Source organism: Apus apus, chromosome 6 (assembly GCF_020740795.1).
Source record: "Apus apus isolate bApuApu2 chromosome 6, bApuApu2.pri.cur, whole genome shotgun sequence".
NCBI lineage: Eukaryota > Metazoa > Chordata > Aves > Apodiformes > Apodidae > Apus > Apus apus.
The window spans coordinates 23733545-23759157 of record NC_067287.1 but is presented as its reverse complement, the minus strand read 5'-3'; the positions used below and the strand labels follow the sequence as shown (position 1 = coordinate 23759157).

Sequence of the window (25613 nt, the reverse complement as noted above, 5' to 3'; positions counted from 1 at the left end):
AACTTGATAAAGAAGGCAAAACAGATAAATTGTTTTTATTGAAATTAAGAAATGCCAGGAGAACCAGCAATAGAGGAAAACACATGAAAATGTCTGCACAACTTTACCAGTGTAGATTAAATGAATATTCCTGTCACTCAAAAAGAAAGCCACCAAGAGAAGCATAGAAATTGTTTCTGCTTGTGTAACCTGCACAAGAAAATCAGAAGAATGCACTCTTGTATCCACACCAAGCAAATCTGTCCCAATGCCTTAAAAGGTATTGCCCCCGCAGTCTTTGCTAGCCAACAAAAACATGGCAGTTTTCAGTTGCAAATGGGTGAAAAGGTGATTTTTGTGCTTGAAAGTAACTGTAGTATCTATAAGAGACGTGACTAACATTATAGATGCAGAGCAGCATTTTTGGACAGATCATGAGACATGGGCTTGATCCATTACAGTTAACTCATATTTAAAGAAAATGGTAATCAAAGGAACTTGGCAATTGCAGGACTGACACTGCAGTTCTGCAAACAAATGGGATGGAGAAAGACAGCAAACTACATAAGCAGAGTTACATACTATTTCTAAAGTCAGCTTTGTATTCCACTCTGGTGATTCTTTCTTTTGCATCCATGGCAAACACAACATCCCCTTTGGGTACAAGATACACGTCACCCAATTTGCACACCTGCTTCTCCACATCCTCCAGCCTTTCACTCAGAAAAACAAAGAAAGGAAACTAGGGTTCTCTCTCCTTACTGCAGCACACCCTGAAGCAAGAGCAAAGACTCTCTATTTTACCAGCAGTGAAGTCAAGCAAAGCACATTAGTGACAGCAACAAGTAAGGCAATGCAGTATAATCCAAATGTTTCACTCCTGCTACCATTGCTGTTGAAGTACAAGAAATGATGCTCCAGACACTGAGCCTCGCTAGTTAAATAATAATTGTGGATTCTCCCAGTGCCTGCAGACAGCATTCTCACCTACACGGTCATCTCTTCTCCCTCCTGCCACCACACCACGTCCAAAGCACCCAGAGAGGGTCCAGGTCTCCACCACTGTGCAGGACAGAGGTGGAGCTCCGCAGTGCAAGCAGCTGCCTACCCCCAAGGGCTGGGGGGCTCTGGGAGCTGCAGGACACCTCACCAGAGGCAGAGGCCCAAGGCTTCCTCCCATGCAGTAAAATAAGACCTCTGGGCAGCCCTGCCTCATGCTGGTGCCAGATGGTGGCAAACTGGGGAGCTGTAACTAGGTCTCTGTGGTTTCCTTTTTTCTACAACATTCCCCCTGCTTTCTCTATGGCATCCCAAAAGTGAAGGGCAGTTGGAAAAACACAGGTATGCAACTTCCATGAATATAACACGGTTGTACCAATAAAATGGAAAAGAGTGAAATGACATTAAAAGAATGTACATTATTTTAAATTGCAAATTTTTATATGCTCACTTTTATAGCCTCACTCTTTAAAATAAATCCAGGACCTGATTTACTTTAATAAAAGTTTAATTTCACATCTTGGTTTCAGTTCTTAATTTATTCTATGGCCAGCCTTCTGACAGGAAAAGAGCCAAAGCAGCTGGGGAGTTTTATGGGCAGGTTATACCCAAGTCACTGTAGTCCAGTGGTTAAAAGCAAATTCAATGTAGCTTCCACTATATAAAAATGTGGTTTGTTTTTTTCATATGCATTCTTTTGAAAAAGCAGCAAAGATCGAAATGGAGCCATTTGCCACATCCAAAATTGTAAGAACATGCATCAACGTTTCACAGTCACATGTTTCAAAGTCAAAAGAAACAGCATACAAAAGACAGGTGTTTTAAAAGCCAGACCCAAAGTACACAAAACACTAGTGACCCACAAAGGTGCCACACACAGAAACTTCCTGCTTTCAGAACTCCTAGCACACTGAGCAAAAAACGGATTTCAGATGTAAAGGCAAAGAATAATTACTGTTCTTTCTCCACAGCTAAGCAGTTACTAATCTCCATCTTATTCAACGTACAAAAAATGGGCTCATTAGCAAAGTCAGGTTGGACACACACAGGTTCACTGCTCATAAACAAGGGCAGAACGTGGTTTACAGAATGGTTATCACAAGCAACCAAAATAACTGCACAGAAACAAAGCAGTACCTTTAATTCATTCACAACTCAGAGATTTCATTGACTTGTGAGAATCATTTAAACCCGGCCTCAAAATATGTGAGACATGAGCAAGCAGCAAGAGGCACCCGTGGACACACAGATACACACGAGGGAAGCTGGACTCTGCACAGCTACACCACAGTTTTCTCCTGAGCTCCCTGTTTTCCTGGGGCAGACCCAGCAATCCGAGGCTCAGGGCTCCCCCAGTCCCTCTCCACAGGCCTCTCTCTGAGGGGCCACTTGTGTGGCTTCATCTGGGCCCAGTGAGGTGACCCTCTGCTGCTCGGCTGTCACCTCCCAGCCCTCTGCCCAGAGGCACCACAGGCCCTGTACAGCCAGGCCTGGCCCCACTGAGATTTCTCCCTCCCTGCCTCCCACCTGCTCTACACCTTCACATTACTACCAGCAGGCAGCCAGGGAGGCCATAAAATCACCAGTGTGCTCTCAAGTCTGTCCTCTTACCTGAACAGAGAACGTTCCAGCAGCCACCCGGGGGCCACAGCGCGCCCCTCTCACCTCAGCGAGGGGCAGGGGCAATCAGCAGCTGCCCGCCAAGAGACAAAAGCTGTGTCTGGGGGAGAGGGGGGCACGTGAGGGCTGACCCGTGCCTCCCACCAGGTGCACCAGTCTTCTCCTCAGCTGGCACAAAAATACAGCTGAGACACATTATTATCATCAGAGAGAGGGGAGAAACCGGTTGAGTCACTTGCAGGGCAAAAAGGGCCAACCATTGTCTTTCAAACTGAGAGCCCTCAGATACTGGATTCTGTCTTGTTTCTCCTTTCCTTAAATATTTCCTTCCCAGTGGCAAGAGCTTTCCTTCTGTAGCTGCTAGGGCAGGTGGGGTGCCTGCACCCACGATTGCTGTGACATGACGTGGTGAAGGCAGGTGAGATTTGCTTGAGCAGGGCTGGAAACTACATAAAGGACAAAGCTGCCTCTCTCAGAAGCAGAAGATACACAGCCAGAACAAACAAAAAAAAGAGTATATCTGGAATAAACTGGCAGGCATTTGCAAATGCAGAGAATGAAAACAGCCCTTGTGAGAAAGCACAGCTCTCCATGTGTGTAACACCCAGGCAGTCCAGCCAGGTGGGAGGTCAGCAAGCTTCTGCTGTCTTGGCATGCGACTCCCCAACCAGATTCCCAGGAAGTCAGCATGCACACCCATTTTGTTTCTGAAGAGCTTATTTGCAAGAAATGAGCAAATCCTGTTGTTCAGGCTCACAGTAGAAGTGTAACATCACAATTACAACTCAAGATGCTAAGCATCAGCACCAAACACACAGCTGTGCATGCAGAGCCCAATGGATGCAAGCACTACTACTCGAAGATACTAGTCCCTGTGTGTATACAACCTGCTCAGCTTGCTGTTAAGAGAACTTGCATTTAACTTCAGCAGTAAGGACGTGTGCTCTGGCTGCAGAAGGTCTTGCCAATTCCTATACTGTGTCTGTAATTGTGTAACTTATTACAAAAGCATCATTCATCACAAGGTTCCCTACCCTGTCACTCACAGCTGTTTTAACTTTGCTGTGCGGTAACTGGTCTGCAGCTGTAGGGTATCAGCATGTAGTTTTAAAACAAACAAAAGAAAAGAAAACTAAAGCAATACTTTTACTCTTCTACCATCTTTTACTTTTTTTTTTTTCTTCAAAGGAGCAGCTAATAATGAGTGTATCCTTTCTGCAGCCGTGACAAAGATAATTTTGGTTTAGTAATGTAGATCATGCTGTGATAAGAGGTTGGGTGGAAGGACTTGAAGTGTTATGGCAGGACTGAGCAGGCCAGGCTACAAATGCTCAGCTGTAAACACCTGGAGACAGACTACTCAAGCTATGTTTGTAGGAGAGGCTTACATGAGCTACTGAAAAGAACAGGAAATAATGTCATGTTTTATTAATGTCCACAGGGCAGCACACAGCTCTACAAATGAAAAGATACTGATTTCCTCTCACTGGCCTTGAAAAGTACTAAATTGTAACCAAGGCAGCAGATTTGTTACCATCTTAAATTTATCATTTCTCCGCAGCAAACGGACCTCTATGCCTGGCTGTTGCTGCCAGATGTTCATTTCAGTGTAATTTAGCCATACACACAAGATACTGGCTTGTACTGCCCTTGCTCTGTTTTCCCAGTTAGCAATTCTTTTTGCTTCCTGGTCACTATTTCATTAGCAATAAGTCATGCAACAGGAAGGTGAAGTTGTACAAAGAAGTTTTTATTAAGCTTGCTGATGGGCTGTGCTGCCTGCTGAAGCTTTGCAGATGGACAGCCTCCATGTTCAGGTTGCAATGTTAACCTTTGCACTGCAGAGAAGTAAAAGCCTTCTTGAAAGCCTGTCTCTACTGTCTCTTGGGAAGCAGTCACTCATGTCCTCAGTCTAAAACTGTAAACTCTGCTTCCTCAACCACACGCTGGGTAACAACATGGAAGGACTTCACACTTATAAAGCTAGTGCAGCTCTTCATAAGGAGAACAGCCAGAACTTTGTTAACGCATATACTTACCTAGCTTATTGCTGTCTTATTAAACATCATTTCCTTCTCCATCACTCTCTCCAAACCCCCCTCACAGCTTGTTCTTATTCCCTCCAGACTGTTTTTAATGCTATGCCTCTCAAGGATAAGGCTACCAACTACAATTCGAGGCACTACTGCACATAAAAACTGAGCTCAAATACCATCTTAACAAAGCCAGCCAGCAGCTTCTGTTTGTTCTTCGTGTTCCTGTGGTAGAACATGCTAAACTGTAAAGCACAACTGAGAACTTGGGCATAACATAGTTACAAGCATGAACAGAGAAAGGAAAAACCTTTATTAAGGAAATTTTAATTTAAAAAACCCCCAAACAACAAAACCCAAACAAACCCAAAAACAACTTACTGGAAGGACAGTGTTGCCCTGTACTTTCAGAAGCAGCAGTACTAAAAAGGTCAGTTTGCCTTGTGGCTGACCCACTCAAAGTATTTTAAAGGTCCAAGAAGACCCACAAGGCAGAACACACTGAGCACAATGCCCATCTGAAATGGACGTACAGCAACTAACATTTGGGGTTTTAGCACACGAATTCTCTGGTATTAACATGGTTTGAGCTGACATTTCAGTTTTTATCTTTCTTGACAGCCCAAATTAGTGTTGGCATTTTCCACAAACATCTGTAATAACTGAATACATTGAGACTTCTAGAGTATTCGAGTTTGGCTGAAGCCATCCAGGAAGCTGAAAAACATTGGTGGGGATAAAGGCAGAAAATTAAGCGCAAACTAAGCAGCAAAGAGATTGCATTTGCTTTGTTTTTCTAGCAAGCTAGGCTAAACTCAGAATTCTGTCCTAAGCAAGTCAAGAAACAAACTTCAAATATGCTTGGGACTATGCTCTAAGCTCACAGTGTGGTCAGTATCATACCTAAGTCTTGTCAACAAGTGTCATGCCAAACACAGCATTCAGCTCACCCATGTCTTCCCTGCATTTTCTTTCTAACATTAGCCAGATTTACTTTCCTTAATGACCAGCTTTTATGGCCTCATCTCTTCATGTATTTACCCAGCTGTTATGTATTTGCATGTCTGTCACTTCATGTTTCAGAAGGGCTTTTAACCCTCGCCTCTGGGCAGCCAGGATTTCCTGCTCCGCAGCAGCAGGAACAGAGTGAGACAGGAAATTCTGCTGGCTGCTGCCATGGGATGGGAGAAGGAAAAAAGGTCAGAGGCTGTGTTTGGACCTGCTCATTACTCCCATATCCTCAGGCTTGTGCAAAGTCAAGACTGCATTTATCAGTGCCACTATCAATAACCAATTTATTAATAATTTAACTTATCAAATTGCCCTTTTCTATTTTCAGAATTTGCTGAACTTGAGTACATGACATTAATGCCATTCATTGTCTTCAAACAGCTTTGAAGATTATGATGCTGAGATAGTTCTGACTGGTGTAATAGCTGTGACAGACATCCACAAGCTCACAGTGGCTATGCTAAGCATGGAAAGAGAGCCAAGCCCCTGCAGCAGCCTGAAACAGGAATAGCTTTATCAAGGCCTTATCCTGAGACCATCCACCTAGTATTTTACTTTGTGGAAACATGTTGGGAAGCCAGCCATGCAAGGACAAGTCACATGATACTGAATGCAAAATTGTGACAATCATTTTACATTCTTCATAATTAGAAAACTTAGTTTAATTTTAAAATGTGATTTTTAAACAAAAACTTCTTTCACGCATTTTCCAATTTGATCTTAAGTTCTAGGAGCATCAGCTTAAACTTTACATCATTACAGTCACATAATCTTTTTGTATACCTACAACTCCATTGCTGTGATCAACAGTTCCTTTTTACCCTTTAGACAGCAGCTATGATACTTTATAGCTCTGCAATCAATAAATTTATAAGATGTCATGTCCCCATACTTGGGAACTACTGCTTACTACCATGAAGGTAGAAATAGGCTAAATGCTTCTCAAAAATGAATGTTATAGGGGAGTTTCTGAACAGCCGACTGAAACAAATTTATCTTTATTCTGAATCAAAATGAAACATTCATAAAATTTCCCATAAAAAGCCCAAAAGCTTTGTTTTTCCACAGTGCAAAACCAAATTCATAAATGAAACATCTCACAGCATTTCAGTAGAGGTACCTATTATTGCAACCTGTATTGATAAACACTGCAAGTAACAATAAGATATAAAGTATTATATCCCACATAGTTTTGAAACTCAACTTACAATTTCACAATGACAGCACTAGTATTTAAAAAAAACCACATGGTATTTTTGAAAAATATCTTTGACCACCTCTGCTCCTGAGCACCACAGCAGACCATAAAGCTGAACATGAACAAAGCAATGACCTGCCAATTCTGCTCTCCACAGAGGGCCTAGGGAAAGACACCAATTTATGTTACAGGTAATGTAGAATTCAGAGTATCAGGACTACAAAACCATAAACTATGAGCCTATGGTATTTACACAGCTGCGAGTTCAGGTCTAACTTCTTATAAAACTTACTTATTGTTAACAAAGGGAACACTGAAGGGATCTGGTTGTTATCATGAGACAAATATATCATAATGTAGTATCTCCTTCAAATTAAGACTATCTAGATCTAAGTAAAAATACTGCATTTAATGCTGTTGATAGAAGGGAAACAGAAAAATGCTCGACTGTCAGGTAGTTTTTTCTCCTTTTTGTGAACAAGCAAATTTGGCTAATCCTGAAAAATTTTAAGTTCAACAAATTAAACCATGTCATTAATTCTTCTGTCCTCTGCATACTAAGACTCGTGCAGCTTTTTAATACTCATTGACAGAACTGCATCAACATAAGACAACATAAGCTCTTTCAAGCAAGATGTAATTTCAGCCATTTTAGCTTAAATGGTTTATATTTATTACAATAATGCAGTTAATGGAGAGTACTTCTGCTCACATCCAGTGCATTCTTGCACACAGAACTTTCAAGCAGATTCCAGGACCTGTAAGAAGGAAGTTTTAAATGAGACATACGTGCAACAGCAGGAAGCTACATACCTGTTGCAATAGTTTAATGCAACAGATCTTTAAAATACAGGCAGGTTAAGTTAAGACAAGGTATGCTCCTGTATTATATTGTGAGAACCTTCCAAGAGCAGTTGAACATGGTCCTTTTGAGGCTCAAACTGATTTACTCAGGAGGTAGTTTCTGAACTGAGCAGGCTGGTATTCAGGTCTTGTTTTGCTTTGCCCTTCCTTCACTGGTATTTCCCCATTTGGCTATACATGGAAAAAAAGCACAGCTTTTATTAGCATACATTAAAAAATTTCATCTCATTTCTCTCTGAAAGTGCCAAAGCCTTCCTAATAGTTTATTACTGCCAAATTACAATGAACCAAAGAGGGTAAGTGAGTAGAATGTAAATACTTGTTTAGTTTCAACACAAAACCACAATTGTTTAGGCCCATTTTCTTTTTATTAATAATATAAGTTTCTATAATCTCTTAACATTACAACTGAAGTTTTACAGTTAATCTCACACTAAAATGACAAACACTGGCTTTATTTGCAGAAAGTTAAATTACAACCTTGATAAATGTATATTTCCAAGATTGAGAAGCAATTTGTGTTTTCTGGATTTTAGTTCTTATGTATCCTTGCCTTTGAAAATGGTTTTCAGTTAATTAACATTGCTACAGAATAACTATTTGGCCTGGCATCTTCACAGCTGTAAGGCAAAGATGACATCTTTAACTCAACCAATATACTGTTAGTCAAGTCAGTAGACATGAAGAAATGTTTTTCTTTGACTGTAAGATTTATACCCTGGATCAGTTTCGAATAGACTTTCTTCTGCTCAAAATTTTATTTATTTTTCTCTCATGGGAATACATTTCACAGTCAAGCCCTATTCACTCACCACCTTTCCTCCTTCAAAGAGGGCAGAAGCTGTGTAATTGGAAGTTGTGACAAGCTGAATTAAAACTGCTTGTAAGCTACATATAGTCAAGCAAATGAAAAAGTAATGTGTTATGCCCAGATATGCTTCTGATCAGCATGGATCAAACTCCATCTCTAAACAGGCTGCAGAATAGAGGAAGTGAAGTCTTTAGAAAGAAAGTAAAGAGTACTGTGGTGGAAGACTTCATGTTAGACAAAGGAAGATTTTTTAAAGGGTAATGATCTGTATGTATCTAGTTTTCCTGAACTTCTCTATTTTTATTAGGAATATAAATGTTAAATTAAAGTCAGTAATACATGCATTTAAACTGGATTTCCACTAAGCCCTGACCAGTTTATATGACAGAAAAATATTTAGGAATACAGCAATAGGGTGGCTATTAGAAAAAAATATCCATTACATTTAGAACTAATCTTTACCTCAAAGCTACCCCAGTGACATTACTTTGGAACTCACAGACTGTTATTTCACCTTCCCATAAGACAACTGACACACAGTAAAAATCTACTGTATTTTAAAGCATTTCAGAAGCTAGTGGCTAAAGTTGGAAACAGAGCTTAAGGAATTTTTGGCTGTGTGATTTCAATACGAAAAAGGAATATGGAAATGACAGTCAGAAAATTAAGACTAGGAAGGATGTTGTAAAGCTATGTAGTACTTGAAATAAAAAGTCATGAGACCAGTATTACTGAGCTATGACTACATCTTTTAGCACTGTTCATGTTATCATTCTGCAAAAAGGCTTCATACACTTCCCTTCCAAACTGATTCATCGTATTTAGACATACCCTTTCACAGAGGCACATAAACACCCTTCATATTTTCCTGCTTCTAGAAAGATCTCCCTTTCAGAGTGATACAAGTCATCAGCAAGATGCCAGCTGTGGCCATGTAGTCACCATCATGCAGCATGCGAGACAGGAAAGTCCTCTGAAAAAAACACACACAAATTCACTCTGCCAAGACACCATTGTGTATTAAGGAACACTTAACCACAGTGTGAAGAGTCACTTTCCTAAAGCAGACTACACCTATTGTTTTGGTTGCTGCTGAAATATGAACTCTGGGGGCCAAAACAACAATACTAAAGAGTAGATCTTTATGTTGAAATGTTGTGAAACAAAGACCATTTGAAATAAATCTAGCTGCCCTGAAAATATCACATTAATATTCTGTTTTATGACCTGCAGACCATAAAATATTTTAAGTACTTTGACAGCATGCATTTTGAAGTGGTTGTGCATGTTCATGTTTTCTGATAATCTTCATTACTGAACTGAAATTAATCTTCAAACAAGTTGTCTGGTACAGTGTTTTTCAAGCATTTTAAACACTTTTTTTATATATTACCAGAAGCAAGAGCTGATTAGACAGTATTCTAAAATTGTTTATAAACAAAAATGCAATTTTCCTTTTTCGCCTCATTAAGGACACTACCAATACAAAAGGTGTTCAAACTGACACTACAGAGCTGTGAAGCAGTTGGCTAGAGAGACCATGTTCTCAAATGATGCTATTTTTTCTATCCTATATAATCATATACATTAGTTATCAAAAAGTTGGATTACTTGCTTTAAGAAAAGAACCCACCATAAAAATGGATCATGAGTATTGACAAATACTTTGTTTGTTTTACTGATTAAGATTCAAGTTCCAATGTAAAAATGCTTACCCTCATATTATATTCATCAAGAAAATCTCATTTTCTTAAATGGACAATTAAAATTGTGGCTACTAGTAAAGTAAATAAATGAGTCATAAAGGCCATAGGAAACTGTACAAAACTAAAATGGGAAATCTCACTTTCAGGATGACAGTATGTTGTCCACATAAGTGTTTTATTAAACTGTTGAGACTGTTTCAAAAGACAGTGCTGGGCAGTTTCATTTGAATAGCCGAAACATTTTTTGTACTGAAAAAGATTTTGCATATCTGCAAAACAAACAAAACAGGAGCAAAACCCATACACAGTAAGACTGAAGTACAGATGAAGGCAAAGTTTTGTTACAAACCTGTTTTAAACATACAGTGAGAAATGTCCATTGTACAAAAACTTAGTGACTCACCTACTGTTAATTTAAGACTATCCCAGCAATGCAAATACAACTCAGAACAGTGCAATTGTGTAAGATTTTCCAACAGTACTACACCGGGAAACTAGGGAGTTTTTAGAATTAGTTTGACTTACATTGTCTCTTTTTATCAAAGCTTACATTTGTACTTTTAAGTATTCACTGGTTACAAGCTTGTTACATACTTAATCCTTCAGCACAGTGAAGTACTCCTTGGTGTTCTCTCATCTGTCTCCTAGCAGCTTTCCTTTATCAAGAGGCTGGATTGAGCAGCTGCTTCTGCAGAAAACACTGTTGTCAGTCCTTGCAGGGGATGCTTTAGTAAGAAACATCTGGCAATATCCAGCACTGAAAAATACTGTCAGCTGTGTTGCCAAACCAAACCTGGTAACCCAAACTTGCATTTCCTAGTTTGTAACACACTTTGTGCCCAGTGGGTTAAGAGTTTAAGAGCATTATCAGTAAAAATCCATAAACTTTAACAGCAATGTTTACACTTTATTGGAAGGAGGGGGAAAAGGGTGGCAAAAATCAAAGTAAGTTGCTAGTTTTTAAAGTTTAGTCTATGTTATATTTGATTACTGGGATATCAATACAGTGAAAGTGGAGGAACTTCAACAGTAATTTCAAAGAAGTTTTAGTAGATCATGTTGTGCAGGGCTTTATAAAAGATTTTTGTTTCCAAAGATGTTATTGGGGTCCACATATTCTTTAACAGATTTCAGCATTCCCAGGCCAACATCAGAGATGCTCTCCTTCATCCAGCGCTTCCGCAACTTGCCTACTGGAAAAACAAAAACAAAGTGTTTCAATACATGGCAGGATTCTAGGAGCAAATCAATCTTCTGACCATGAATGAATAAACACTGTGTGATGAATGCTTTTATTCAAAAATGAGAAATGTTTTGCTTTATTTGATTTATTGAGCCCACCAGACTATCAAGCTCATTAAGCTCAGCGTACTCCCAGAGGAAGACTGTGTTCCACACTGGCTACTTTCTTCAGAAACGATGAAATTCAGATGAAGCTTAGGCTGTTAAAATAGGGAATTGTTAGTAAATTTTAAAAAGCCAAAATCAATCTCAGTAGGAAACTGAAGAGGAGCTTACTAAAAAGCAGAACCCCACACCTCCTGATCACTTTACAGTGAAAATACAACTTAATAATCAAACTTAAAAAAAGTATTGGTTTAAACAATAAAAAAATTGTTTCCTAAGGAAAAATCTTTAAGCTTAGTTTTAAATAAAAAAAATACCTCATTTAATTAAAAAACTTTTATAAGGGCTGATAATTGCTCATACCATTATATAAGAGATTAGTTTCCCATGTAAAAATGGATATTCACAACATATACCAAATACAAAGCAAAGCTGAAACACTAGCCATTTATGAACTCATTTCACAGACATCTCACAATAGTCCTGATAAATGGCTGAGGGTTCACATACTAATTAACCAAGTCATCAACTCTGATTTAACAGATCATTCAAACTTTTTCATTAAACACACTATAATATTTAACTTGTCAGTTTGAAACACAATCCATTTGTCAGTGTGATGGGATATAGTAAAGGTTTGAGAGACAGCTGCTTTAAGAGTATCTGAAGCTAAATTCAAGCCATCTTTTGTGCTCTGTTCTCAGGGTAACCATCAAACTGTCATCAGAATAATAAATTACAGGAACACCTCTAGAGAACAGAGTATATTTGTTTATACCTTAAGGAATATGAGCTAGTCACAATGCCAACTGAAAAAGCAAATGTGAGGAAGAATGAAATTTACTGTTTGCTAGAAAACAACTATTAGCAGCATGCACATAGAGAGCAAAGGCAGTAACTAAATGACAAAATAATTTGTCACATGGTAGGAACAGTATTTTGCAGCTCAGCTCAATGCGAAAAAACCTCCATCTGTGAATATACCATCACTAGAATTTGACTATCTGAGCAAGTTGATGTAGTTGAGTTTAACCTGGGGATACTTAAATACTACTACTACTACTACTACTACAAAAAAAGAAAGAAGCATCACGGATGTTGCTTGACCAGCACCTCACGTCACTCACACTAGCTCTTGCACAAGCAGCTGAAGAACAGTCATTACCATTCTCAACTGTTATCTGTAATATAGTTTCACTGAATGTGTCCTGTGGTTATGGATGTAATTGTCCTGAAAAGACTGCAAACAACTGCTCCAACAAGATGGAGCACATTAGAATCACAGCAGGGTGCCCAACAGCTAGCATGCCTGCCTCTTTTACACCTCCAGTAATAACGCAATTCCACAAGGAACTGAACTACTGTCTGAGCAGCACCAGTCATTGCATATTTAATGAAGTCGCTCACCAAGTGCTGGAAAACAGAAGGTGCTTGGAGTGCATCATTAGTTCTGTCAAACTGATAATTTACACATCTATCTTGTCAAATTTTCTATGGTTTATACTTTTGCAATAATAAATCTAACATACATTTGATTAGTGAACTGGAAAGAAAAAAGCTGTACTACAGTTACCAGCAGTCTTTCACAAACATGTTCAGTGAAAAGATTTTAACCCCTTGATAACAGTAGGTTGAACCCCTGCTCCTACTGTTCATGTCACGGATTTTTCAGCTACTCAAGTTTTCAACTCAGAGTGAAAAAGCACTGAAGCAATCTTGCACTTAGAATTCTAACCTGGTCCATCTGACTACATGGAAAAGAGATTAAGTGAAGGAAAGATACGGTGCAGATGGGAGCACCACTTAAAGCAATGTTTGTATTCAGCTTAGTGCTGCCCTATAAGTATTCTGTTCCTTCTCCATAGGACAATCCCCATAGCTACAAGAATGAGAAGGGAATAGGAGGAAGAAAAAAAAATAGTAAAATATGTTAACATTAATGTAATAATTCCAAGTGGCAAAGTTACTTAACTCCACCCTAAGGCTAGCCAAAGTACAGCTTTGGTGTCAAGGCATCCTTAACTTCCTCAAAAGGTCTCAGTTAGGCCTGATCTTAACACGGAACAGGAAAAAAACACAAACAGCTTCTGTTTCTAGCCTAGGGAAAGCAGACCTTTTAGTTTTAGGCCTAGATGAGGGCACCTGCATAGAACTAATGTGAGACAGTGCACAGAAACAAATGTCATTCAAATAATTATCATTTATGGGGTCTCAGTCCAGTATACTTTTCTCAATTAAAAAACAGGATCAAATTCACCAGATTATTATATGATACATCACAACAGTATTAATAAGATTCGCAAATCAGCATAATGTGATACAATCAACTTGCAGTAGCTTTACAAGTCACTTGTTAAGCTTAATAAATTTGTTTATGTCCTGGTTTGAGCCAGGATTAAGCATTGTTGTCGGACCTGAGTCAAACGGTGACAGTTTAGTAGAGACTCAGCTATACACACAATCCTCATCACTCAAACTCAACAGAATACAGCCCTTTCTTCTTGCATTTTCTTCCTCTGAAGACACTTAACATTGCATTTACTTATGCAAGATGAAGTATAACAGGATTACTTTTCTAGTTTTACAAGTGGCAAGTGCCCTGTTCCCAAGGTGTGATGAGCAGTCAAATGCCTTAAAACAGTCACTGCCAGGAAGCCAGAAGTCTTCCATCTGAAGCCCAGCCTATTATATGGAGTACAAACATGCTAGCATGACAGAGTCAACTTCACTCAAAGTACTTCAGACCAGAAAGCCAAGAAGCTTGTTCTGTAGCAAAAAACCTATCCAATATCAATTTTTTTTTTCCCCATTATTTTCAAGTTTTATCATCATTCTAGCCCATGTGTGAAAGAAAACCATTTGGGCTAGATAAGTAACTTTTTCCCAGTTCTGATACATGTTGGTTCAGCCCTTAGCTGGCTTCATTAGAAAAGCTGTTCATGCCTCCAGTGCCCTTTTAATCTGTTAGGGAATAAAATACACTTCGGTGAAGCACAACTACACTCTACACTGCTCCTGCAAAATCCACCCTTCAAAAAGACAACCAAGCAACCATGTACTGACATGGCATCCTCTGCCAGAAGTGGTAACTGTTTCCCACATGCACAGTTTTTCAAACAGAAGTGCATGGCACAAAGTTGGTAAAATCAGAGTACAGCTCTCCAGGCTCGTTAAGGCTATGCTTACTCATCTTTGCAGCTATCCAGACGGATTTTCAAAAAATCTGGATGCTAAGGATGGAGCTAGGAAACAGCAGGTAGAGATTGGCCTTCTCATTTTTTGAATATGAAGTACTTGGGCACACACGAAACAGTATTGTAAGGGAAGTTTTAGTGTGGTTGATGGATCCCAAGGGTAACTCTACACCCGTGCAGAACAAGTTTATAGTAGCATGTGGTCCCAGTGGACACAGGCTCTAGTGGCACTGCATACGGCCCTAGACTTCCTCTGCTCCAGCCCTCTCTACTTAAATGGGCAGTTATTGCAAAACAACAGCTCTGCTAAAGGGGAAGCAGTAACTGGTCATAAGAAGGACAGGGCTCTTTCAGTTGTTGCATCCTCTTCCTGAAGCTGGTTGTCTCTAGGGAAAACATCTCTCCACTCTTAGAAATGGCTTAGTGGGTTATTAGTCTTACAGAGACAACTCTGCAATACTGAGAAGTCAGGGTGATAATCTAATAACTATGGTAAAACTGGAGTACATTGCACCAGTGTACCTGAAGTCTACTACATAATTAACACTATCACTATAACATCTGACACATTTTCACTTGATACCTAAACAAGTCAAGTACTTTCAAGTTCTGTGTTGATGAATCAAAGTCCTTTGCATTTATTTGGTGGAGAATACACTAAAGATAACTATTCTATTAAGACTTTCAACAGATGAAGGAGGAAAATACAACTGTATTGTTACATAATTTCTCCTAAAATTACCCAGTATCTGACAACAATCGAAGTTTAAAGTCCTCATTCAAAACTATGATCAGCCTCCAGTGCTTAGCTTAAAAGGTTACTTTCCTGTGTAAACGAGAAAAGAACATGTTCACCTCTCCCCACAAGGGAATGTTATCATTCCAGATTTTGTAGTTTGTGTAGGTTAATTACTGCAGTGTATATTTTAAACCACAGCCTCTTAATAACAGCTAAGAGTTGCAATGAATTGCAATGACAAACATGCAACTGAATCCAAACAAGGTGTGGGGTTTGGTTTTTTTTTGTTCTGTGTTTAGATTTTTTTGTTTGGGTTTTTAACTGTTCTAAATAAAATTGCCAGGAAATTGATACTGTACCTAAGCCTGTGGAGCCTGGGCTATGTTAACCTTTATTCTAGTCAATATATCTAGAAAGTGGAAGAAAATTAGTTCTACAAGTGGTTAAAAGGAAGTATTTTCCTCAAACCCACAATCCGATAATTGTTTCCTTAAGTAACCAGTTTTACTTAGAACATTCCCTGGAAGTAAAACAATCTATCATGAATTTTTACACTGTTACTTAGTTTTACATGGGCGTAAGAAACTTGTATGTACATGAAATTGTCATTCCTAATGCAGTTTTTTAAATGTTAAGTTTCTAGAGGCTAACTGTGACTCTAGGAACTCTTGCTTACACAACTCTCAAGCCTAAAAATACTCGCCAGAAAAGAAGGATGAAAGCTGTGTTTGAAAATGTGCACTATCCCTAAGCGTAGGACACAGTGAAGCCAAGGTGAAAGCTATAATCAAGACTGTAAAATTTCATGTAGGAAGTGAAGACAATCAGGATATTTAATTCCTGAATACCTTCCAAAAACTTTTACTATGTCACAAATTATGTCATAGCATTACTTAAAGGGTACAAAGGCAACATATGAAACCACTTAAAAGTCACACATTAAAAACTGCTTTAAAACCACTAAGAAGCTTTTTTGCCGTTTGCTCACAACAAACCTAGTGAGAAACAGACCTAGTATATACAGACAAGACTGCCAAGTTCATAAAAATATTTGATAACCTCCTCTATAATGGTAAGTTTCTGATGTACTGAAAAATGGCTGAATTCCCCCAGCATAAGTGCATATCTGATCAGCTGTGTATTTTGGGTGTATTTTTAGAGCATCACAGGCCTCAGATTCTTCCTAAATGTAAGTTTACTACATAACCCAGCAACACTATCAAGAGTTAAATACTAACATTAAAGAAGGAAAACAGTTCCTGATTCTTACCAATTAGATTTAAGTATTTCAAAGCCAAACGTGAGAAAGATTTGGATAAAAGAAAAGGCAGCTTGGATAAAGGACAAATTCATTTTAGTTGTAGTATCATAGAAATGATATCCATTTATAAAACAAAAATATTCTAAATATTCTACCCCAAAACAAGTAATTGTTACACTGAAAGGATAAATCCATTACACAGATGTGTATGGCTTTGTTACAGCTCTGTGTTCATGAGATGTTTGCTGTACAAAGCTGGTACAGATACACTTCTGCAGTTTCCTTGTTGAAATGTCACTGTTCTTACATATTGCAAGGTGTGATCATTAATGTATTCAATCAACAAATAAAGTCATGCTACTTAAGTTTTAAATCTCAAAAGTAATTGGAGGGGGGGATCTTCTTACAATATTACTACCTTTAGTGAATATTTCCTAAAAGTTGCAATTTTTTTCATTAGCCTGAAGGGAGGGAGAAGGGATACTGAGATTAAAATAGAATCCAAAATGAAGTCTTTCTGAAGTTACTCTTAATAAAATTAAAATTATCATTATTTCAGTTCTCACTGTAGATCCCAGCTATGTGTCTACCTGCAGTCAGTACTTCCCAGGATGTAATTTAGAGCTTTACACATCTCAAACTGTCACATGCGACCACTTCTTCACCCAAGAAGTGTATGAGGATTGACTTGAGCAGGCTCTGTATTTCCTATAGCCTTAAGTCCCAGACTACATCTGTTTTCTTTGATATACAAAACCAGATTTAAAATAGCTCCATTTATCACAGTGTGATTGTAGGCAGACAAACCAGCCTGTTTCCAGATAGCAAAAACAACTGTTATTAATCACAATTACAAGACAAGTATTAAAAGAACTTGTACCAGTATTTTCTTCTACCCAAACAATAGACCAGTCTTAGCAGTGCTAAGAGTGACAAGGCCTGAAGGTCAGTAAATATAACTCATACTATTAAGCCAATTCTCAGCTGCACATCTACTAACCACTGGAAAAAATGAAACTTGATTACCATACACAATGAACTGTCACATAAAAACACTCAAAGCAGAAAATATTTCTCAGTATAAGAGGCAGTCATGCATACAACAGAAACCTAAGTAGTCTAACAGAAACGTAAGTAGTCTAACAGAAACCTAAGTAGTCTAACAGAAACCAAGTTTACTGTATCTTTGGAGCCAGAAAGTTCAAGCGTGCAAGGGTTTGAAAATGCTGCATAACAATTTATTTTTTCTTGTTCAATATTTGCTGTAAGCAAGGCTTCATATATTGAGGCCAAATACACCCAAACATGTGACAAGCTCCAGCTGCATGCGAGTTAATGGATGGAATGCTAGTCACAGTAAAACACAGCTGTCACAGCAGGGGAGAGCACAGCAGTACATCAAGGGGGTAATTCCCCATCCCATGCGCAAGAATAGATCTGTCCACTATACCACAACATTAAAGATTTAATCAGAGGGCAAAGTATATTAAACAAAAAAATAAACCTGTTTTCACTCACATTATCATCACCTGCACATCTTTCATACCCTGGTATTGCTAAAGCAGAGGCTACTTTTGTTTCCATCAAAGCTTAGGTGTCTGAAAACGGCCCTAGCTAAGTTTGAAGTCTAGGAAGTCACCATGTTTTAAAGTACAGTTTCTGCCCTTCAGTTTTCCCTTCACTGAGCTTTCTTGGAATTAAAAAAATTAATTTAGTTTTAATCCATTAGACTTCTTCCTCTTTGCTCTTATTTCTGTGGCCAGATAACACCCCAAGAAAGTAAAGAGAAGAAGTGTGTTAAGTTTAAAGAAGCTAACTACAGAAATCAAACTGTCTTCACAACAAGTCTTCCTGACATCAGAGTTTATAGCAGCTGAATTTGATTGCATGTGTCCTATACACTATCTGAATGTGGAAAAAGCATATGTAAAGCATCATGTATATGAAGTATCACTTACACATGACATTGACTCTTAAACTTAGTATTAAAGCACAAATAAATTGCAAAGAGGCTAATAACTCAGACAAGTAACTCCCAAACTCCAAGAGAAAAAACTGAATAACCAGAAGCTAACAGACAGCAAGCCAGTAATATCAATTCTTACATAACATCAATTATACAACAAAAGGTAGATTGCAACACAGCCCAGTTTAAAGTCACTAGCTCTTTTATGCAGCTACTTTCACTGAGTGCTCTGGAATTTGGGCTAACAGCTATCACTTAGCCACATGAGACATTAAGCTGCCTCAAAGCTGTGAAACTCATTTAAGGTTTTCTAGCAGATTATACCTCTGCACAAGGTTCAGTAGAACAAACTGATCAATTACATTTTCAAGTTCTCAGATAGCTGGTAGACTTCATATCAACGGTTTGAGGCTGGTGCTCATAAGTACACCACGTTGTGTGACTTGATGTCAAGCAAAGCTGGTCTAGGGATGCTTTGCCTGAAAGTCTGGCAAACAGGTAGTTTAAAGCAAGAATGCTCCCAAACCCCTGCCTCATAATTTCAGTCAGTGCCTGTTAAAGATTTTTTGAAGTTCTATTACAAACTCTTATATAGTCATGAATATTTAGCATTTTCAAAGCATAAACATTCAGCATTATCAAAGAGGTTAATATTAGACTGAGAGCATTACCTCCATGGTGATGTGACAGACTTCCTCCATTGGCAAGAATTTCTTCTCTAGCAGCCCTCTAAATTGGAAAGATAAGGTATTTATTCAACAGCAAATGCACAGGATCTTTGTTCTTAATTAAATGCTTGCCATCACACTCATCTACACAGGCATATGAGAAATTTCAGAAGTAATTAAGGATACACAATACAGGTAAATATTTCATTCAAGTCTGCAGATAAATATAGGTGGAGATCATCCAAATAAACATTATCAAAGCCAAGACACTTAAAATGGCATCTCTTACAATAAATCTATTATTTCAGAACAGAATATTCAGTATCACTTCCCTCTTTCCAAAACTAAAATACTCTAGCAGCTGGGATGCTCTTCTGGAGGATGGTTAAGTGCCTATTGAAAAGGAATTTTCAATAAAGAAGTTTGAAAACAGACTCCCCAGAGTGATTCAAGATCCTTATCCAGACCAGAGTTTAGACTCAGATCTCCAATATTCTAGTCAAGGAACTGAGGTACTTCACAAGTGACAATTCTTTCACAGGTGATGTTTGTGGCAGAAAATATTAGATTTTAATTAAGAAATATTTGAACACTTTCAAACTCTGGAATCTTCTTTCCCATCTGGCTCTGATTATGAAGACAGCTTAGAAGGCTGTAACAAAGAAAGCTTTCCTAAGTGCGAGTACAAATTTTTTTTTAAGTGTATTTTTTTTAGGAATAATGTATATAACCATACCTATTCAGTTAGAGATTTTTTCAATCTGCCACAGAGTTCATATACTTGGCTGGCAAACTCACTTTGTAAGGTTAAATTTAGTCACCTACAATGGAACACATGCATCCAGGTGATCACACTGCTAATTCCAACAAACAGTAATATCTAATTAATTTCATTTTAAAAGCACTCCAACAGCATGGAAGCCTCAACTTGTAGATAAAACTTCAAATCCACTTGTCAAGCACAGAAGCAATTTCTAAATAATAAGCATGGAAAAAATGATATCCTAGTTATAAATACAAGCTATTTCTTCACCAGTCTATTAGCAATTTTCTAGGGCTGAAGGTTTAGCATATGAAAAGGTAGGGTGAAGAGCAGTTTGTCCCTGGTCCTTTTATGTCTAAGTCCTTCTATGTCAAGATAACAAGGATAATAGTTTCTCTCAAAAAGGTGTTTCCCTTAACAAGTATAAGGTATTACCAAAGTATTAAAGGACAGTTATTCTCAAGCTTTTGGCAAATGTCAAAGCAGCTTACAAATGGTCTAACACAGCAGATTTAAACCAGCACTTATCTAGGCCAAAAGAGAAATAAACAGGGCAGTTCATTTTCTGAAATAGCATTAGAGAGACTGTTACATACATCATTCCCTACAAGCAGCACTATTAATAAAGTATCATCTTGATAGTTTTACCATGTATTTTAAAGACAAATTAAGCATTATGTGAAACAGCTTTGTAAATAATGGAACTAAGGAAGTCTTGTTTCCCATAGATTTGCATTTTGTGGCTGAGAGTTTGTCATCCAAAAACCAAAATCCAGTTCAAGCTTTATTGCCCTGTAGTCATAAGTGTTCCTTTACTGAGGTCTACAACAGTCACCTTCCTTCCTGGTGCACACCTGTTCCTCTAGCTACTAATGATCAAAGCTTTATGAACTGACTTTTGAGCTCTTTCCTGCAAAATTCAGTTAGCTTGGCTAATGACTTCAATATATACTATTACAGGACATCAGCTTCTCCCCCTCCCAATTAAGTAATGCTCTTACCTCAATTTGTTCATAGACATGAACAGGATCACTAATTCCTCTGTAGTTAAAGGCAAAGTAGAAGTAGACACATGCACCTGCATCATAAGTCTGTGTCACCCTGTTGAAGAAAACTGCATTACAAACAAAGCTTTATGGTATTAAGCTACCCATTACTTGACCTTAACAGAATTCATAAGGTTCTTAATTAAAAGGGTAGCATATTTCTAAAAAGTTTTGTATCCTTTTTGCTCATGCTTCATGACTGACTCAATGCTGTGACTGAGAGTTGAAGCTTTTAAGTAACACTTGACTTTTGTGCATATTTGGAAGAGTAAGCTCAAGACTAACCAAGTGCTACTAATCCCTTGAATTACTCACTCTTACATGTAACACACTTGCAGGTTAAAGAGGAAAGTCAGGATTAGTAGTGTTTGTAGTATCATTAATAGATGCAATTCACTTACTAGCTAGCACATTCCATAGCTCTCCTACTAATCAAACATTCCAGAAAAAATATTATTTGTTACATAGCTTACCTGCAGGAGGAAAGTGGAGCAAACTGAACACCCTTTTCTTTACATTCTCTTACTATCCTTTCCTTTACATTCCTACAAAGGTCCAAAACTCTGTAATGGAAAACAAATTAAAATATAAAGTTTAAGTATATGATCTTACACAAATACCCAAAACACAAATTCAGCTTCAGTAATCGTTTTTAAAAAGTATAATCTAATCAAAAAGAAGATTGCCTTCTAGTACCAGTTTTAAGTAGCTTAGATTTTGTTCTAAGAATAAAACAATGGTTTTCATAGACTTCACTAGCATTGCTTCTTCTGTACTTCTCCTGAATAATAAATCTATTCTCAGGCAGTTTATGTAATGAGAGCTCTTTTCCATAAGGACTAGGATTGAAGTGTTCAACAGAAAATGGAAGTTAGCCACTTCTGTAAGTCTTTACTTACTTTCTCAGCAAAGCAGCCTTGCATTTTTTAGCAAAGTAGTTGACAAGTGTAGCTTTCAGTAGAAAGCTGGAGCACTCTATGGCTTCCCATGCTCTGCTAATATACCTTTGGTATGTTGCAAGGCCAAAACTGAAAACACTCCAGCTGTGCATTAGTTTGCCAGCTTGAAACATTACAGTTATAGCATGGCAACAAACTATTAAAGCTTGTCATAAGGTGTTTTTTTTTATTATTCTTTTCCTTCCAGGACAGACTCAGGTGCATCCAAAGCACTAAAACAATTGAAAGAAATAACTATTTCAAATAACTGTTTCTTTAATTACATGCTCTCCCACAAAGGTCTGCAGTTGTACTATACAATTCAGATTAAGACATATTGCACAAATTTAATACTACCTTGCAGATTGACAGAAGTAATATACAAAAGAAATGTAGCAAGTAAAGCTAAAAATTTTATTCAGTCAGGAACAAAAAACCTGATTGATTTATGGAAAATTACACAGTTCTGTGAGTCAAAGTAGAAAAAGTTATTGAAAGCGTTTGTTTTGGTGAGGACAATTTCAAATACTTTCTTAAATTCTTGAAGTCATTGTCTCCTGAAATGAGGGAGAGGCTTTCTCTCTCTCACTAAATGACTAAGTAGTTAGCATACTTCAAGATCTGTAAAGCAAAAATAAAATAAAGTGCTATTTTGCTTATAATTTTCCTCAATTTTCTGCCACACATTAAAGATACCATGCCAATCTTCAAAGCTGAGGCTGGAACTTAACCTGCCACTACATTCAATAGCAAGAATACAGGCCTGCTAGCTTAAGTCATCATGCTTTGCACACTTTCTGCTTTGTATTAAATACTGTAAATATTTAGAATTATAGAACTATTCGGGTTGGAAGAGACCCTTGGGATCACCGAGTCCAACCATCATCCCTACTCAACAAAGTTCTCCCCTAACCATACCCACCAACACCACATCCAAATGACCCTTAAACACATCCAGGGATGGTGACTCAACCACCTCCCTGGGCAGCCTATCCCAGTGTCTAACCACTCTTTCTGTGAAAAAAAAATTCCTAATGTCTAGTCTAAACCTACCCTGTTGCAGCTTGAAGCCATTCCCTCTTGTTCTATTTGATTCAAAACACTGTAGATCTTGTATAAGAGGTTTCTGGCTTACCAAATGTACCGAAGCATCTCAAATTATTTTACATATTCTACTGTTGTGGTCAAGTGTTTCTTAACCACTGCTAACATAAAATAAGCTCAGGAAAAATATTTATCCTGGGAAAAATCTGTCCCATTCTTTCAGTTCCGTGTATCACCAGGGAGAAAAAAACCTAAACTTTTTCATTGATCTTCACTGTAAACTTCTGTTTGAAACATACTGCTGATCCCACAGGTGCCTGCTTATCACAGAATACTAAACCAGTCAATTTCAAATCCTGAACTTGTTACAGTAAACAAACCTAAGTAGAAATATTCCTGAATGCTTGCCTATATTGCATTTACAAAATCCTGATAGGTAATTTAATAGCAACTTTACCAAGAACACAGAGGTGCAAGGCTTGAGGTACATCAGGTAGCCTCCAGTACACTTAAGGCCTAAATTAAATTAGGTTTCCCCATAAGCAAGCATGAGTTAGGAATAATTTGAATTAAATAAAGCAATTCTGAAGAATAATCACAGTTTACCTATCCCAAGGGACCGATGTCTCAAATGATTCTCCTATTACATAGTAGTCCAGGCCCAGGTCCTAAGCAGTAAAGGAAATTATCAGTAACATTCAGCATCAACATCTGGGATTCCAGTGTGTGCTACACAGTTAACAGCTGAGCAGCTTTAGTTATTTTGTATGAAAAGAACAAAGTCTATTTAGCAAAAATACCCATCTGTCCCAGTAACATTAATTTAAATTATGGAAACAGGGTAGCTCTTTGAAGACACAGATGACAAACCTTTTGACATCACGGCTATAGGGAAACAACTTGTCCAACTGTCAGTATGCCTACACTGATCAAATATTTGTACCACTATAGCATCAAGCCAGGAGTGCCATTGTACTAACCAACATAACGTGTGGTAGAAATATTTATTTGAAATGTAATTCCTGTCTAGATAGAACACTGTCCATTTTACATACAGCTTCATGCAACAAAGGGAAGTTCACCAATTTGTCCCTGACTATAGAAGCCAATTAAGTTCTAGCACTCAGAATTGAATACTATTCTGAAAAAAATTCTTAAACAGTAAGACTAAAATTCCTGAGTACAGTTGCAGCAGTTCAGACTAAAGGTCAATTTGTTCTGGAATTCTGACTCAAACCACAGCCATTAGCAGGTGTTAAAAGATGAGTAAGAGCTGAGTTGAGCACAGAAGTACTTCAAGTACTCTTCCACTCAGACTTCAGAGAAAGTATCTTCAAAAAGATATCTGGTTTGTTATATTAATTAAAATAAGTTTTGGTAAGCAGACAAAAGGTGACCTACCCGAAGGTAAGCGATAACAAATGTCAGCATATATCCTCTCTGTCCATTATCTTCTCCTGCTGCCAAGCCACTGCAATTAACAAGAAATTAATTAACTTTCCAGTAATCACTGGTTTCTAAAAAGCATTTTAAAAATAATACTTTTATTATCAAACATGTGCAAGTTTAGCTGTCTCTAGGCTGTGTTACAGTAGTTGCAAATAGGAGGGTCTTTTCTTCACTAGAAATAAGAAGTTACTTCAGACCAGACCTTTAACTCATCATATTTCTCTTTTCATTCCATAATCTGAAGAAAGATCAACAACAAAACATCTGATGTAATCTTAAGTAATAGTATTCAAATATCACAAAAGAGCAAGGGAAACAAAACTAGACATAGTATATCCTTGATGCTCATTAACAGGAATACGTGCAAGTACATTTTCAGTGATGACCAGTGATAGGACAAGGAGCAATGGATACAAATTGGAGCATAGGAGGTTTAAGGTGAATATCAGAAAAAAATTTTTTACTGTGAGAGTGACAGAGCACTGGAACAGGCTGCCCAGAGAGGTTGTGGAGTCTCCTTCTCTGGAGACATTCAAAACCCGCCTGGACGCCTTCCTGTGTGATGTGCTCTAGTTGACCCTGCTCTGGCAGGGGGGTTGGACTAGATGATCTTTCGAGATCCCTTCCAACCCCTATGATTCTATGATTCTGTGATTCAAAGCGTGTTGGATTTTGCACTTGTGTGAGAGCAAGACTGGTGACTTACCTTCCCAAAAGCATAAGTGATGTGAACAGATTAAAAAAAAGACACAGCACTAAAAAAGAATTCTGGTTTTTGCTAATCTATGAAGTTAAGAGCATTATGAAAGTTTTTGGTTTTAACTACTGGTTTCTGAGAACAAGAAAGTGCTGTGTATCTATAATCAGCCTTCCTAGAAGCTCCTATAAATCTGAGAGGTGAGTGTGCAGGGAAAATATCAGACATCCTGAGGAAGGATACAAGAATTTTAGACTACTAAAGCATTCAGTGGTTTAGC

At 38.0% G+C, this 25613-nt stretch overlaps 1 protein-coding gene across 3 annotated transcripts in view; it reads right to left on the bottom strand.

The window, feature by feature from the left end:
• Nucleotides 1-6624: 6624 nt before the first annotated feature.
• The window catches only part of AGPS (alkylglycerone phosphate synthase), a 59366-nt gene continuing 40377 nt past the window's right edge, over nucleotides 6625-25613 (bottom strand). For 2 of the 3 annotated variants that reach the window (XM_051623015.1, XM_051623013.1), the window contains exons 15-20: nucleotides 24589-24658; nucleotides 23794-23855; nucleotides 21679-21768; nucleotides 21161-21260; nucleotides 19400-19457; nucleotides 6625-11414 (exon numbers count right to left, since the gene is read on the bottom strand). In XM_051623015.1, coding sequence (XP_051478975.1) covers nucleotides 11293-11414; nucleotides 19400-19457; nucleotides 21161-21260; nucleotides 21679-21768; nucleotides 23794-23855; nucleotides 24589-24658 — 502 coding nt within the window. In that variant the 3' untranslated portion in view covers nucleotides 6625-11292. The remainder of the gene's footprint in view (nucleotides 11415-19399; nucleotides 19458-21160; nucleotides 21261-21678; nucleotides 21769-23793; nucleotides 23856-24588; nucleotides 24659-25613) is intronic. The other variant, XM_051623014.1, reaches the window with a different exon arrangement.